The sequence below is a fragment of the Ipomoea triloba genome, chromosome 4, assembly GCF_003576645.1.
Source record: "Ipomoea triloba cultivar NCNSP0323 chromosome 4, ASM357664v1".
Taxonomy (NCBI): domain Eukaryota; kingdom Viridiplantae; phylum Streptophyta; class Magnoliopsida; order Solanales; family Convolvulaceae; genus Ipomoea; species Ipomoea triloba.
Genome location: NC_044919.1, coordinates 19,878,672 through 19,895,889, shown reverse-complemented (window position 1 = coordinate 19,895,889; position 17,218 = coordinate 19,878,672). Strand labels below are relative to the sequence as shown.

Sequence of the window (17,218 nt, the reverse complement as noted above, 5' to 3'; positions counted from 1 at the left end):
TATATATATATATATATATATATATATATATATATATATATATATATATATATATATATATATATATATATATATATATATATATATATATATATATATCCAAAATACATATTTATATACGTATCTAATAATTTCATATATATAAACAAAATATAAAATTTTGTAGAATAGAATTTCATATAATTAGGTTCACATACTTTCACGTCAACACTTTCTTGAAATCAAATATGATGCATAACTATTCATGTATTTCATGTATTCAACCAATTAGAAATTTCTACAAGAACACACATGCTCATCTATGAAAATATAATCTACCATTTATAATAACACCTAAAATTTAAGGGCAAGCAATTAGAAGAAAATCCACTTACTTGGTATATTATCATATATCTTAGAAATTCCTCACTTTTCTTCACCTTGGGTAGCTTGATCTACCACTTCTACCAATCCATCATCCACCACAGAAATAACAACAACCTATGAGACATATACCTACAGTCATATAATTCTAGGAAAATAAATAATACTATAAAATACTTACAATACCACCAAACTTTGCTCTCCCTAGTTGGATGATTCTAATGAAGAAGATGTTAATTTTTTTTTTTTTCGTTTCTCTATGTCTTTTTCGGCCAAAGGGGTGAGAAACTTTGCTCCCTAGTTGGATGATTCTAATGAAGAAGATGAGAATTTTTGGGTTCCTCTTTATTTTAGAGGTTCATAACTACTTTCTCAGGGTTCCTCTTTATTTTAGAGGTTCATAACTACTTTCCACTGAGGCTCGAACCCACCCCTTTCCACATGAGGGTGGAACCGGATGCCACTAGACCACATGAAGGGTTAGGAATTACGAATTATTTGATTTGAAATAATAATATAATAATACTATAATATATATATATATATATATATATATATATATACACACATGGAGTATATATATGTATACTATATATATATATATATGTAATACTTGTATCCATACTAATAGTATACATATATATACTCCATGTGTATATATATATATATATATATATATCATATAATTCAAAATATAAGAACATATTATAATTATAAAAATAATATAATAGATAGTATAACAACTAGTTGGTCCAAATGAATAGGGTTCATGGTTCCAAAAAATATGAACATAGGAGCAGACTTCACTGAACATGAATTTGGGACCAAATGAACATTAGGAAGGAATTACGGATAATTTTGGAAATTCAAATAAACGAAACTTGGAGCAAAAAATCTCGGGTATTACAATCTACACTCCTTGAAAGAAAGCTTCTTCCTCGAAGTAGTCTTATCTTAAACTAAGATCCAAAATAAAATTCTTCAACTCTAGGCTACAATGCCTAAATGAGGTGTTAAAACCTACCCTCCTTAAAGAAAGTTACGTCCTTGTAACTTGAACTAATACCTGAATCAGAAGATAGAGACAACCCAAAATATCATACTTTTCAGTCTTTACAAAATATTGGACTTTCCAGCCCTTACTGATAGAACTTCTTGAGATGGTACGATGTTAAGCACCAAAAATAGCTAGAATCAAGGGTTTAAGTTGGGGTTATTTAGTAACATTTAGCATCCTTATGTGAATTATTTATGGCGTTTTTGTGCTCTAATGCGTAGGTATATTGCAAAACTATATCTTTGGTGTATTTGAGTATTTTAATAGGTCCTAGGAATAAATTGACAAGGCATGAGGACTTAACGAGCAAACAAAGCGAAGAAGAAAGGTCGGGGGCATGATATGCACCTCTCCACGCGTGGAAGGGGCGTGGATCATTTCCAGTGCTGATCCACGCCAAGCCTCCACGCGTGGAGCCTGCATGCACAAGGAGTGTGGAAATCATTAATGAGAGGGGTAATTTTGGGGAAGCTATTGAAAGGCTTAGTTAGGAAATTTTGGGAGAACATTCATTTTTTCAACTCACAATTTTAGATTAGAATTTTACTTGGAGGAGCATTGTAGAGAGAGAAATGAGAGATCCTAGAGATTTTCATCATTTGATCCAAGTTTGAAGAAACAATTTTACATTGAAGCTTGTAATTGAACTCTCCTAGGTAATCTTCATTTCTATTCTATTTTCTATTTCAATCTTGATTGCAATTTCAATTCCTTGCATGAAATTAGGTTTTGTGATTTCAATTCATAGAATGAGTAGCTAATTTCTCTATAGGGATTGAATTGTGCAATGTTGTGATGCCTAGTGTTGATCTTTAATTCTCAATAGTGGAAATTGATTACTCTAATTGGAATTCTTGTTCTTGTTTCAGAATTGTAGTATTGATTGAATTCTAAGAGTTTTTGGCCAATATTTTGAATGATTAAGGCCTTAATCTAAGCATGTTAGTGATTAGTGTTGGGGTTAGCTCCTTGAAATCATGAATTCCTATGTAGATCTTAGTTTAGGTTAGTAGGAAGGTGTTGTAGTCTAAGTGTTTGATGAAATGCCTCTAAAGCTTTTGGTTGCCTAATAAGCACTCCTAAGCTAGGGAGCCATAGTACACTACTTGTGGAAAGGAATCGAGATCAAACACCCTTGAATAACCAATTTAGATAATCAATGTTCCCTTGCAATAGTCACACGATGAGGCATCACAACCAAGCATGATTCGTTTCCTAGTTTCTTCCATTTGATTGTTTCATTACTTGTTCACTTTAGTTGATAGAATTCTCTACAAACAATTGATTTTACTTTGTGCATGACATCCTCTTATGATCACTATGCATTCGCTTGAATAAACGCTAAGTAATCTTCCGATTTTGCCTCCTTCGAGACTCGACACTCGGGGAGTTCATCTCTTCGTTTTAACCTCTTATTCCATCATTTCACCCCACTAAACAATCACCTTTCAAAATGGCGCCATTGCCGGGGAGGCGATAGGTTGTCATTACTTAGCTTTTATTTGGTTGAATGCTTGTGAGAATCGAGTGTTGTCATTTTTTTGTTTCATATTTTTACTTGTTACTTACCCTCTCTTGACTACTTTTACTCAAAAGAGGATTGTTTGCTTCAAGGATTACATCCATGCATCCCGGAAATAAACAAAGAAACTTGAAGAAAGAACATCCAAGCCGAGGACATGGCTTCCACAAGTGCCAATCGAGGATCACAAGGGAGAGGAGACCCTAATCAAACACCACCACCACCACCACATCAAAATAACCCACTCGGAGTACCAAATTTGTTGAAGCCTACCATGGTTGTAGTAGGCGCTAGGCGCTAGTCAGGCGATAGACTAGTGCCTAGTGCCTAAGCGGTCTAGGCGGCGACCTATAAAAATAAAAAAATAATGCATGTGTGTGGGTGTATGTCATATATATATCTTACTTCGCTTACTTATATAATTAAATAAATTTAAATATATATAGATATAATAAAAAAAATTAACAAGGCCGACTCGCTTGAGTTAACTCGGCTAACTCTACCGAGTTGGGCGAGTTAACTCGGCCAAATTCGGCTGAGTCGGCCGCCAACTCGGCCCAATCGGCCGAGTTAGGCGCTAGGCGACCGCATATGCGGCCGACCACCTAGGCGAACGCCTAGAGAGCAATTCGCCTCAGTCTAGGGGCGCCTTGTGCCTTGGTGGTGTCTAGGGGGCCTAGAACACAAGTCCATAGATCCACAACATAGGCTAAACAATCCATCAAATCAAAGGCTAAACTAAAGATATTTCATAGGATTCTACAACAACAAATCATATACATATATTCAAGAATGAAAGTAGGTTTTAGTGTAACATGGATGATTACCTCTTGAAGCTTAATGATCCACAAGCAATCACCACTCCTAAGATCAATCCATCAAACCTCCATCACCACCTTGGTCATCTTGACCAAGAATCTCCAAAGAAAACCATAAGAAGCTTATAAAAAGACTAGGATATTTAGAAGAAAATGCAATCTAAATGGGGACTAGAACTTACCCAAGCACAATAAATCCTAAAAGAGTAATCTTGCTTGAAGCCTTGCTAGGATGAAGAATGGTGTGTGTAGGGTTTTTAGGAATGAAGAAGATAGTATGAATCTCTTGTAAGAGAAAGAAAAGGCTAGGGAAATTATTATTAGAGAGCTTTTATATGGATCCTCAAAATCTATACATACACTATGTATGTAATATTAGGGTGATTAAATGTAACATGGGTTCTCACATTAGGGATGGGCTATATCCAAATCAAGAATTAATTCAATTAGTATAAGGTTTGATTCTTCAAAGATTGGGTCAACTAAATATTCAATTTATTATAAGGGATAAAAAAACCCAAATGGTATCCCTTACAAAATTAAATTAGAGAATTGGGATTTCTTAACAATTGGATAAGCTAGAATAGAAAATATATTTTTATTAAAAGGAACCGGGCCCAATTAATGAAATTAACCCCACGAAAGGAAGAATTACCGGGGTTCAAGGCATGATTTAAATCCGGGGTATCACACCACCTTCCCCCGGCCGCCGCACCAGACCAGCATGCCACTGGCACACACCCCACCCACACCACCAGAAAATAAAACACATGCAATACCTATACACCTAAAAAATAAACCAAAAATAGAAACACAACACAAACAGACTGAAACCCTAAGAAAAATGAGAAAAAAAAAAATAAAAATCGAAGAACCCTACCTCGACTCGCCAAAGCAGCAGGTTGTACCAACCTCTCCAGTCGAAGACGAGAACCGCCTTCATCCGCCATCACTGCGCTGACTGTCGAATATCACCTTTGAGATATCCACTTCGTTTCCCTTCGTCGAGAAAGCCGCCACACTCATAATACGGGATACTGCACTACAAACCGTAAAAGAAAACAAAAAGTCGTAAACTACCTCCAATAGGAATATGAAAGATCAGCTATCCAATATTAAATCCAAGCAGCAATGACAAAAATATCCTCCCCATAATACTACAACACCGAGACACACCTAAATCAGACAATAATTAACTAAAATATCACCTAAATCAAGACCATTAGTTTTTAAAAATCAATGGCTAAGATTTGTCCTCACAGCCCTCTATAATATATGTGTCCTCATATAATTACCGGAGCTCACCAGGCTAGGTACCTGATATGAACCTAGTCCAAGGTTCAAATAAAGATGGAGTATTGTCCCATGATAGCTCCCAAGGTAAGGATAGAGACAGATCGGAAGACCTTAGACCTCACGAGAAACCCTTAGTCCCGAATCCTCAAAGGCTTATAAGGATCCTATGGTCGCTTCAAGTACCTCGATGATGCAATCTTCAATCAACTAGAGTCGGATCTAGTTTCTTTCAATTCAAGAACGAGTCCACGAACCTAAATCTAAAGTAGAAGAAAGGAAGATTGATTTGAGTCCATGGATCAATTTGCTAGTCGAGTCCACGACTAGCCACTAATTGAGTCCACAATTAGCCATAAGGTTTTTTACACAAGTGTAAAGAAAAACTTAAGAATTTTATTGAATGAAAAGGCTCCTTCAAACTATTATGGATGTGCCCTATTTATAGGAGTAGGGAAAAACATTGTAACCCTAAATACAATGGGAAAAAGAGTCCTAAACCTAATCTAGAAAGCAAGTAAATATAGTCGTATTTAGAAAGGGATTTAAGGAATCTTTTCTAAATACAAACTAGTGTTTTCTCTTCCATGCCAAACAATTTAAAATAATGATGAAAAAAAATAATCGGGCTGATTTGGGCCTAATTTAATTTCAAAAATCAGCACTTAAACAATTATAAAGAGCCTTGAGTTCGTTCTTCTTCATTTTTTTGCAATTGGGCTTAACATGGATTTCCCCCATCTTTGAAAATAACCAGTGAAGAGTTGCCTTAATTGTTTGGACTTGGGCCTTGTGATTGGCTCAATTGATACACTTAATGGATCTTCGTTATGTTGGAACGCATCATCCTCTCCTACTTGAAAATGATTCGACCTCGAATCTTATAAACATTGTCTTCAATCTGTGGTATAACTTGAAATGGGCCACTATAATTCTTTCCTTTATCAAATGAAATTATTCTTGGGCTTTCTTGTTTCTTTCACCAATGATGCCTTAAGGATGTAGTGATGGGCCTTGTGATGAGCACACTATGGACCCTAATTGGATTCCATGTGTGCTGGTTCCTATTATTCTCTCCTTCTTGAAAAGGATTCGTCCTCGAATCTAAATCTTCAATGAAAGACAAATAAGCAAGCCCACTTTGTGCTTTATCACACTTGTGCAACTTCTTCTTGGGATGCTTGACATGAGTTACTCCAATTAACTTTATCCAACAATCAACAAGTGCAACAACTAAGTCTAACAGCACACCACAAAATGTAACAACATCAGAATTATTAAAATTAGCCATTTTTTCTAAAATTCACAAGCATAAAATCTTTCCTCCTAGAGCTTAAGGTTAAACCAAACACAAAATCCATTGAAAGGTCAAGTAATGATTTAGATGTAGTGTGGTGGTATGTAGCACAATTATGAACATAAAATTTTACATCTTTTTTCTTCTTTGGCCAATGAAAATATGCATGCAAAACATCATCACTCTTTGAAATATCAAATTGTCTTTATGTGAATCAACAATTAAACTAGTGCCCACAAAGTAAAAAGTGTCAATCCCATTGACTATGAGCCAAAGCCCCTTGTGCAAGTAGTATTTGCCATAAAAAGTTTTCAAATGTGCCTTATAACTTCCCAGTGATTCCTTATCTCTATCAAACAAAGTTTAAGTAAAATCAAAGTTAAGGAATCTCGAATGTATGGAAGCAAACAAATTTCTAACACATCTAGCAAGTAGGTCATTAATAGAAACATGACAAACAAATCTAGAGAATTGTAATGCATGTTTTTGAAATAAAAGTGAGTAGATAGTGATTCCGCTTCTTTTCTCTAGCTTACTATCCTTTTTAGTTACCAAGAGAGACTGCACTTTAACACCTTGGGCTGGTCCTTTCAATTGTATAACTGATTGTGGTCCCTTTGCTTGGCTACAAACTGAGTTAGAGGATTTGAGTGGCGACTGCAATTCGAAACATGGAGGTTCCACTTTGCTCTCTTTGATTTCTTCTTTCTTAGAGGCTGGTTTGAGATCGAGCTTGTGTAAACCTCTATTAAATTTCTTCTACTTGTTTAGGAAACAATGTAGGCAAAACATATCTAACTTCATTCATGTGAGGCACATAAGTGTTCCTCATTCCATTCTAACTTATTTTTCTATCAAATTTCCATGGTCTACCTAACAAGATATGAGCAACATGTATTGGGGTAATATCACACAAAATTTTATCAGAGTAATTGTTAATATATATATAGGAATAAGAACCTGTTTGGTTACTCTAACTTCTATTACATCGATTAACCATTGCAAACGATAAGGATTTGGGTGATCAAGAAAAGGTAACTAAAGAATTTTAACCATAGTTGCACTAGGCACACATGTGCAACTTCCAGAATCTATTATTACCACAGTACAAGCATTCCCTCTTAATAACCCTTTAGCACAAAATATTGTTTTGTTATCTTACCTACCCTCTTGTTAGGGCAATCACGAGCTATGTGGTCTCTCTCATTACATCAATAACAAATCAATTCTCTACATGTTGAGGTTTCACTTACCTTTTCTTTACCTTTGTCTTGTGAATCATCTCTTGGAGGAGGATGTTCATCACACCTTTGAGGGGTGGAACGAGTGTTGTTCCATCTTAATGCATCATTGTTAAACTTGTATATTTTCATCTCTTTGATTTTTGCCTCAGATTCACGTGTAGCATACAAGGAATTATAAAGGGTGTCATATCTCTGAATACTCATTCTACATCAAATTTCTAAGTTCAATCCATGTAAGAAACAAGCAATAGTTCTTGCTTCTTCTTCATGTATGTCTCCCTATTTAAGCAAAATATTTATAGTTTAGTGGTACTCATCAGCTGACATTGTTCCTTGGACGGTTCTCTGCAATTTTCTTTCAAGATTATAGAAAAATGATTTAGGACGAAAGGTTAGGCGCATATCTTCCCTCACTTGAACCCAAGATTCATATAGGGAATAAAATTACCAACTCTCTCTCTCTCGATTTCTTTTTCGCCACCAAGGTATTGCATACCCCTTAGAAGATGTAGCAACTAGCCTAATTTTTGTAAGATCAAAATAGTGCTTTAAATCAAAATGTGCTTCAACAGCATTCCCACATTCCATATACTCAGTAGGTCCTTTCTCGTCAGTGAAGTAAGGAATTTCGAGTTTAATGTTTCTTAACTCCTCATTAGGCCGTTGGATCCTTTGACATCTAGGATCCACTCTCCCTATTGGTGGTAGTTGTTGCTCATCATTGTGTAGTGATTGCACTTGCTGAGGGTGTTGCTCCAAATTAGTCATTCGTGTGAGTAACTCGTCCATGGTGAAGGTTAAAGCATCTATTTTTTGTTCTAATGTTTGGGGTGTGTTTGGGACCTGTTCATCCATTAGTAGAGGAAAAAAAAATTCTAAAAAAAAAGAAGAAGAAGATGTGTTAGTAGTCACGTTAGTGAAACCAAAAAGTTGGCTCGGTCCCTCACTATTCTCAGCTTACGGGTAAGAGGTGGATTATATGGCTCTGGAGGTACGCTACACACTCTTACAAACACACACTCCACTTGTGTATTGCTCAGGGTGGCAGATACTCTCACAAGTCTTTTTTCAAAAAGGAAAATTTCTAGTCCGAAACTCAGGTTGATATGGATTCAACCTCAAAGTTCAAGAAAGTGTACCTTGGAAGACTTCACAAGCCTTTGAGAGCAAGGGTGTATCGTGAGGTAGGAAGCAAAGAAACTAAGCAGGATTTGAAAAAAAAAAGGAAAGCAAAGAAAGAAGTATAGTAGAAGGATATGCAAAGCCAATATCAAAAGGTAGACACAAATAAGATGTAACAGGATTCAAGTGTACCACAACCAAATAGGAATCAAGAACTCCTTTAAACCCTATACTTTTCCCTCTAAGATTCTCCTGCTAACCAGATTCTTTCCCCAACCTTATTCTTTCTCTTTTGTTTTGCTTTTTTTTTTTTCAACTTTCTTGATTTATTTTTTTAATAATTACCCTCCAAATAAGTAATGAAAATATCACAAAAAATTTCGGACCAAGAGGATCCACACAAGTCCTTCAAAACAAAAATTAAGAATTTTAAGAATCGCCTAGAAAACAGAAACGCTACCCTTACTTTGAATATCAATATCTCAATGACTAGAATGAATTTGCAAGTATATAATATATCAAAAGAACTCCCAAGAAGATATCTACAACATATAAAAATTTCACATAAAACTAACCGGCAGATCTCTAGATATACGTCAATTTCTGAAACTAGTCACAGAATGCAGAAATCTGGACAGGGTATGCTTTCGATGTGATTGTGCGTAAATTTGCTTTTGATATAGGTAAGGGTGAGATGAAGTTGTTTTCTTGACAGAATTTATGGTAATATGGTGGTTGGGAGGTGTGGATTTCGTTGATACTGGGTGGGAAAAATTGGAAAACTATTTTGGGATAGTTTTTCAAGAAACTCAAGAACAAATATCAAGATTCAAGAACACAATTAAGAATGCAAGAAAAAAAAAAGGATGTGATTGTGCGTAAATGTGCTTTGGATATAAGTAAGGGGGAGATGAAGTTGTTTTCTTGACAGAATTTATGGTAATATGGTGGTTGGGAGGTGTGGGATTTTGTTGATATTGGGTGGGAAAAATTGGAAAACAATTTTGGGATATTTTTCAAGAAACTCAAGAACAAATATCAAGATTCAAGAACACAATCAAGAATGCAAGAAAAAAAATTTTGGGTTTTTTTTTTTTTTTTTTTTATGTATATAAGAAACGAAAAGTAAGATAGGAATGTTGTGGTTTTTTTTTTTAAATAAAACCTAGGAAACCTAGATAACCAAATTTGTGATGATTATGTGAGGGAGTATTGTCCCATGATAGCTCCCAAGGTAAGGATAGAGATGGATCGCAATACCTTAGACCTCACGAGAAACCCTTAGTCCTGAATCGTCAAACACTTAGAATAATCCCATGATAGCTTCAAATACCTCGATGATGCAACCTTCAATCAACTATAGTCGGATCTAGTTTCCTTCGATTCAAGAACGAGTCCACGAACCTAAATCTAAGGTTGAAGAAAGGAAGATTGATTCGAGTCCATGAATCAATTTGCTAGTCGAGTCTATTAGGACTCTACATAATAGAGTCATACTATAAGTCTTAGTCCTAGTTTACTTATGATTCTCAGTCCTAATTTACTTATGATTCTCTTGTATATATACTCTTGTATTCCTACAGTTATATTTTGTGAACTCTAATACAAACATAATTGTTCTCATCGAGTCCACGACTAGCCACTAATTGAGTCTACATTTAGCCATAAGGTTTCTTACACAAGTATAAAGAAAAACTTAAAAATTTTATTGAATGAAAAGCCTCCTTCAAACTAGCTACTATGGATGTTCCCTTTTATAGGTGTAGGGAACAGCATTGTAACCCTAAATATAATGGTAAAAAGGGTCTTAAACCTAATCTAGAAAGCAAGTAAATATAATCATTTCTAAATACAAACTAGTGTTTTCTCTTTCATGCCAAACAATTTAAAATAATGATGACCAAAAATAATAGGGTTGATTTGGGCCTAATTTAATTCCCAAAACTAGCACTTAAACAATTATTAAAAGCCTTGAGTTCTTCTTCATCGTTTGCAATTGGGCTTGACCTGGATTCCCCCATCTTTGAACATAACCAATGAAGAGTTGCATTAATAGTTTGGATATGGGTTTTGTGATTGGCCTAATTGGTACACTTAATGGATCTTCGTTATGTTAGGCCACATCATCCTCCCTTCCTTGAAAATGATTTGACCTCAAATCTTATAAGTATTTTCTTCGATCCGTGGTATCACTTGAAATGGGTCATTCTTTTCTCTATCAAATAAAATTATTCTTGGGCTTTCTTGTTTCTTCCACCAATGATGCCTTAAGGTTAAGGATGTAGTGATGAGCCTTGTGATGAGCGCACTGTGGACCTTTATTGAATTCCATGTGTGCTGGTTCCTATTAGTACCCTCCTCAGGGGTATCCATCATATATAATTTAATGATTAAGTACATAAAATATTTAAACTTTTATTCAATGCATATTGCTAGAACAAGCTAAGCATTTTAATGATTGAGGAGCAAAATGACTAGTTCAATTTCATTTTAAAAAAAAAAGAAAGAAAGAAAGAAAGAGAGAGGAAAAGATACAACAATTCACTCCGTACCCCAGATCAACCAAAATGATCATTTCGTTGCTGCTTATACTGGATGCAGAGATTGGTGAGAACTTCCACAGCGTCATCAATTTGTTTTTCACCTTTCATTTTTATTTTCTTGTTCACTTGTTTAACTTTTTCCCTCAACTCTTTAACGTTTCCCTCCACCAAAACATTTTTGATAACCTTGGCAACCTCTTCTCTATTGAGCTTCCCATTTTCATCCCTTTGAATCTCCAAAGCAGTCCCGAGTTCAACAGCCATCCTTGCATGAGCAGGCTGGTCAAGATGCATAGGCAAGGCTATGATTGGTACCTCAAAGTGCACGCTTTCTAACACCGAGTTCCATCCGCAATGACTCAAAAACACTCCAACATTATTGTGCCTTAAAATCTTTGCTTGGGGTGCCCAGTTTTCTACCATTAACCCTCTCTCCTTCACTCTCCCGAGAAACCCTCTTGGCAATGCCTCATTTATACTCCTTTGTTCCCCCTCCGGGAACCTAATCACCCATATGAAATTAACCCCACTCAGCTCTAAACCATATGCCAATTCCTCCATGTCATCTGGGCTCAAGTAATACTCGCTCCCAAAAGACACATACAGAGTTGACAGTTCCTCCTTCTTGTCTAGCCATTCCATGATCTTAGCATCGTCTCCCTCGACGATGTGGATCAACGGCCCAATGGGTACCATCTTCTTCTTGGATAGCTCAGAGAGGTACCCAATATACTTCCCATCAATCTCCTCGCAGCTGTTGACCAATACAATCTCCGAAGATTTCTCAATCCCCTTGAATATGAACCCCGACTCCCAGGGCACGCTGAGGCTCTTCCTCTCGTGATCCCGAGAATAGATTGCCGGAAATGGGAAAGGCTCGGAGGTGCCCTTGTAGGTATAAGTGGTGTGGTAGAAGTAGGAGAACGCCGAGGATCCTATAATGAGGTAATTGACGGCCGGAATGTTACGCGACGACGCGACATCCGGGACCCAGGGTTGGAAACCGTCGAAGATTACTAAATCTGGAGAACAGTAATCTAGTATGTCTGGGAAGGTTGATCTAGCGGCCTGGAAGGCTTGAAAGAGAGAGCCGAGGAGGTACTTGGGGAGCCCTTTTGTGGTGTGGTTGTGAGGAGGGAGGTCGTCGCCGGAGGGCAAACGGAGTTCGACGAGTTCGATGTTGTCGTCCAGAACTGGATTGTTTCGTTTTATGTTGTCGAGGATGGCTGGGGTTGAGTGGAAGTAGATCTTAAAGTTTTTCTGGGAGAGCTTTTTGGCGAGTTCAAAGTAAGGGGTTACATGGCCATATGCTAACCATGGAAAAATAAGTACTTTCAGAGGACTTCTTGTTTGGTTTCTATATTCCATGGTTAAGATATGATATGATGATGAAGTATGCGATTTTTAGCACGGCAATATGCTGGTACATATATAGAGGTGGCATAGGTGTTTTTCCATTTATTTTAATATAATAGAAATTGTGATTATCACTAAAGATAAATAGTCAATTATGATATGATTATACACTTTGGCGGTGTAATAACAACAAAAAAAGTGTAATGGCATATTTGTCGTTGTTCTAAATAGGTGGTTACAAGATTGAAAGAAAGTAGTAGGACATTGATTTTTTAGGTTGAAAAAGGTCGAACCACACCACAGTAGTAGCGCATTGATTCTGTCAAATTATTGTGTGGACCACGGTTCAAAATGACGTTGTTTTCATGTCATTTTATCATCTATACTATTAATAAAAACAATATTCTAACTTTTAACTTCCCGCCCAAAATATTCATATACTGTTAAGATTTGCATAATATTTTAAAATATGGTAATACTATTCCTATTCGCAATACAATTGTACACTAAAATATGATAATACAATTCCTAATAAAATATATTTTTCTCTACGTTCCTAATCGTAATACAATTTTAGATTAAAATTACTAATCGTAATAATATAGTACATATATTTCCCTGCAATGCAATCTATACAATCGTTCTAGACGAGGATTGACAAGATTGTGTTGCTACTACCAATGTTTTCTACAAAGAGGTTTTCAATAATGTGTAAATACAACCAGTGATATTATGTTTTTTTTCCAAGATGGAAAAATTGTTATATATCTACACAAAAATATATCTTCCATACATATGAATTAGAATAGCAATTGATTCCTATAACTGAGTTACTAGAGAACGAGCATATTTGCCCAATTTATAAAAATCCTAAACATACAAATATAAAATCTCTAAAGTTCTAGCACCGCATTGCGTACATCTACACATTAGCTATTAATTAAGCAATTATTTGCTGAAATTCAAACACGGATAACATCAGAAAACATAATCGATCCAAAACATACCTTCAATTGCACTATATAATATTTGATGTTATAATTTATATAATTATATATCGATCCAAATATTCTTAATATATTATAACAAATCCATTCCGTGCATCGCACGGGTGAAAAATACTAGTGAAATATTAATAAAAAAAAATGTCACATCTATTGTTGTATTCCAATTGTATCATTTTATATATGCGCAACAAAGATAACAAGACAGCTCAAATTATATATGTACAATAAAACTTTTGTACTGTTTAATTTACCATTAGTAATATATATATATATATATAGAATATTAATCAAATGCGGCTGTGTTGTTAGGTGCGGTCGTGTGGCCAAGCGTGCGCCATTCGATTGTGCTGATCCGAGTCGTGTGGCCAAGCGTGCGCCATTCGATTGTGCTGATCCGACGGGTGTGGCCAAGCGTGCGCCATTCGATTGTGCTGATCCGACGGTGGTGGCCAAGCGTGCGCCATTCGATTGTGCTGATCCGACGGTGGTTGTGATATATTAGGAATTCGATTGTGCTGATCCGACGGTGGTTGTGATATATTAGGATTTAGGAAGTGCTGATCCGACGGTGGTTGTGATATATTAGGATTTAGGAAATTTAATTCGCGTAACCTAAGTGGGGGCTTTATGGTAATTGTAAGTGGGGAAGGTAATGTTAGGATACAGAATGCACCAACAAACGTATTATTAAAACACACCATTCTACGTTATAAAATGCACCACTGAACAAATTAAAACACACCATTCCCCACCATACTGAAATACACCACTCAATTCAAATGCACCAACAAAATTAAAACACACCATTATACGTTATAAAATACACCAGTTCTCAGATTAAAACACATCACTTAACCACCACACACGAAATGCAAATACTCGTAAAATTCACCACCATGTGTATTAAAACACACCATTCTACGTTATAAAATGCACCACTGAACAAATTAAAACGCACCATTCCCCACCATACCGAAATACACCACTCAATTCAAATGCACCAACAAAATTAAAACACACCATTATACGTTATAAAATGCACCAGTTCTCATATTAAAACACACCACTTAACCACCACACACCAAATACACAAACTATTGCGAATTATACCAATATTATCTCAAATATGAACCAGATTAATGTTGATAATGCACAGACTATTGCGAATTACTCCATTCGCGTTCCTCTGTTGGAGTGTCTTGCTTGGAAAGCTTCGCGGTTAATAGAGCGCCTTGGAATCGTGAACGAGCATGTCGTGGTGAGTTCAATGGGGTCTTGAATCGTAGTAAACTAACAAGTATACCCCTCCTTCGCGTTAATAATGTTCAGCGCTCTTTTTTATTTTGGATCAACCTGATGCGTTGGATTAAACAATCTAATGGTGTAGAACAGGCCACATGACCGCACACAAGACCAAGGCCGCACCGGATGCCTCCTTATATATATATATATATATATATATATATATTATAGCAACGGTTCTATTAAGTATTTTAAAAAATCAAATTCAAACAAAATAAGAAATTATTTTAAAAAATAAAGAAAAATATAATTGACCAAGTTATATAGTAATAGGACTTATAAAATATGAAAGAGGAATAATTATAATTTGAGAGGTCCACAACAATTTAATTCCTTCTATAAATTCAACATTATTAAAATGAATATAATAATTAAATTAATAGGGAAATTGACTAAAATATGCCTTCTGGTATTGAATTTCCAAAAAAATAATAATAATTTGTTGCATGTTATCGGATTTGGTATATATATGTACGACTTTAAATTATTTTTACTTTAGTATTTGTACGACTCTAAATTAGTTAGTACTGAATGGACCAACTAAATTTAAAAAACAATAATTCCTATTTCGACTACTAAAATTTGTTACCAGATACAATGTCAGACATATGTGCGTTTAGTCTTGACATCAAATTTTCAATGTTTAGCTAGCTTTTGTGTTACAATTAAGGTTCTCAATTAAGTATTTATCCTTTAGTGCTTTATATTTTAATATGCAAAATGAAAATATTACTTGAAAGAGGATTACTCGGTGTTTGATAAAAAGTGTCATACCATGTTAACATTTTTAAAATTGAAATTTTGTGCATCATTAAAAAAAAATTATAATTATATAATTATTAGAACAATTAAAAGAACAATATGGAGAAAAGTAAGGAAAATGGTTTTTTTTTTTATTACGCTCTATATTATACATTAAAAAAAATTTATACAGACAATATAATAAATGTTTCCCCTATTCTGGTTGAAATATGAACAGAGTCTAAAGTAAGGAAAGTAAAAATTGACAATTAGGACGTTTAGTATAATCTATTAGATCCTACCTAACAGGGAGGTTGAAATTTTGGTTGAATACTTGAGTATGTGATAAAAGACCAATGGATTTATGATGTGAAAGGCAAACTATATAGTGGACAAGGGTTCACCTTTACCTTATATAGACTTTTTTTTTCAAAACGACGTTGCTTTATATTAACTGTCAACTAGTGCATTATATTTGATAATATTATCGATGAAAGGTATACTAGGTTGACTAAATAGACCGGCCAAAGAAAAAAATGGATCAATGAAACTCAAGAAGGAGGCCCAACACGAGATATCAGAGTAGTTTCGATAGGATTAGGCTTAATATTCCTAATATATATATCAAAGATTCAACCTATCTTATATTAGGTTCATCACTTTTAATATAATTAAGACTCCCCAATATTAGGCAGTCTATAATTCTTATTCCTTATAAAGCTCTAGGCCCAAAATATGTATACTTAGAACCACGCCCCCCCCCCCCCCGAAACATATGAAAAGGGACAAACAATGTTCAGTAATACAATACATATATTCTCTCTATATATTTCTCTATATTTTCACATATATTCTTTATGTTAACGGTGATGTTGGTCAACCGTTGACTGCCCAAAAGTCATAAAACCAACATTGGCGCCGTTTGTGGGGATCAAAATGAAAAGTTTACGTTCGGTCCTCAAACCTAATACACAAATCCCGAAACCCTATATCATGGCGACCACACGACGACATACTCAAACTTACAGGTTGGTCTGAGATTTATAGGAAACCCTTAACAGACCTACTTCCCGCGCACCGTCTAGTTAGCCTATAACCCCTCGAGAAGAAAATCTGGAAAACCCCGATAGGAATGAGGTCCGTTCAACCATACAGCTGGTTGTTGATGTCGCTCAGACCCAATCGGTTAGACCCGTCCTACCGTGCTAAAAGATGCAGAACGCCTCCTCATAGCCTTGCAGCATGATCACCCGCCACGGCGAACCCCTCCAGGCGTGACTACATGAAGAGAGCAAACAACAAAGATCGATCACCCGAGAGAACACGGGTATCTACTTCGTGTGATAGGCAATGCTCGGCAAATTTGGTCCCTGACTATCTGGGCCCTCGAAGCCAACCCCCTATCATCGAGCAACAAGGGCAACATAATATACCAAATAGGAACCCGTGGAGGAAGGTTAGTCTTAACCCCCAACGGCGAGCATAGGCCGTTAAAGCAACTAGCCTTCACACACGAGAACTACAGCACGATAGCGAGGAAGAAAGATGGTTGG

General features: G+C 35.7%; 1 protein-coding gene across 1 annotated transcript; it reads right to left on the bottom strand.

The window, feature by feature from the left end:
* Nucleotides 1-11,274: 11,274 nt before the first annotated feature.
* LOC116015951 (UDP-glucosyltransferase 29-like) lies at nucleotides 11,275-12,627 on the bottom strand. The gene has a single exon (XM_031256117.1). It carries the CDS (start codon nucleotides 12,625-12,627, stop codon nucleotides 11,275-11,277), a length of 1,353 nt encoding a protein of 450 aa, XP_031111977.1.
* Nucleotides 12,628-17,218: the final 4,591 nt, after the last annotated feature.

What these genes read in the sequence shown, in the direction of transcription:
- LOC116015951 (XM_031256117.1), bottom strand. Translation starts at nt 12,627, where the DNA reads ATGGAATATAGAAACCAAACAAGAAGTCCTCTGAAAGTACTTATTTTT.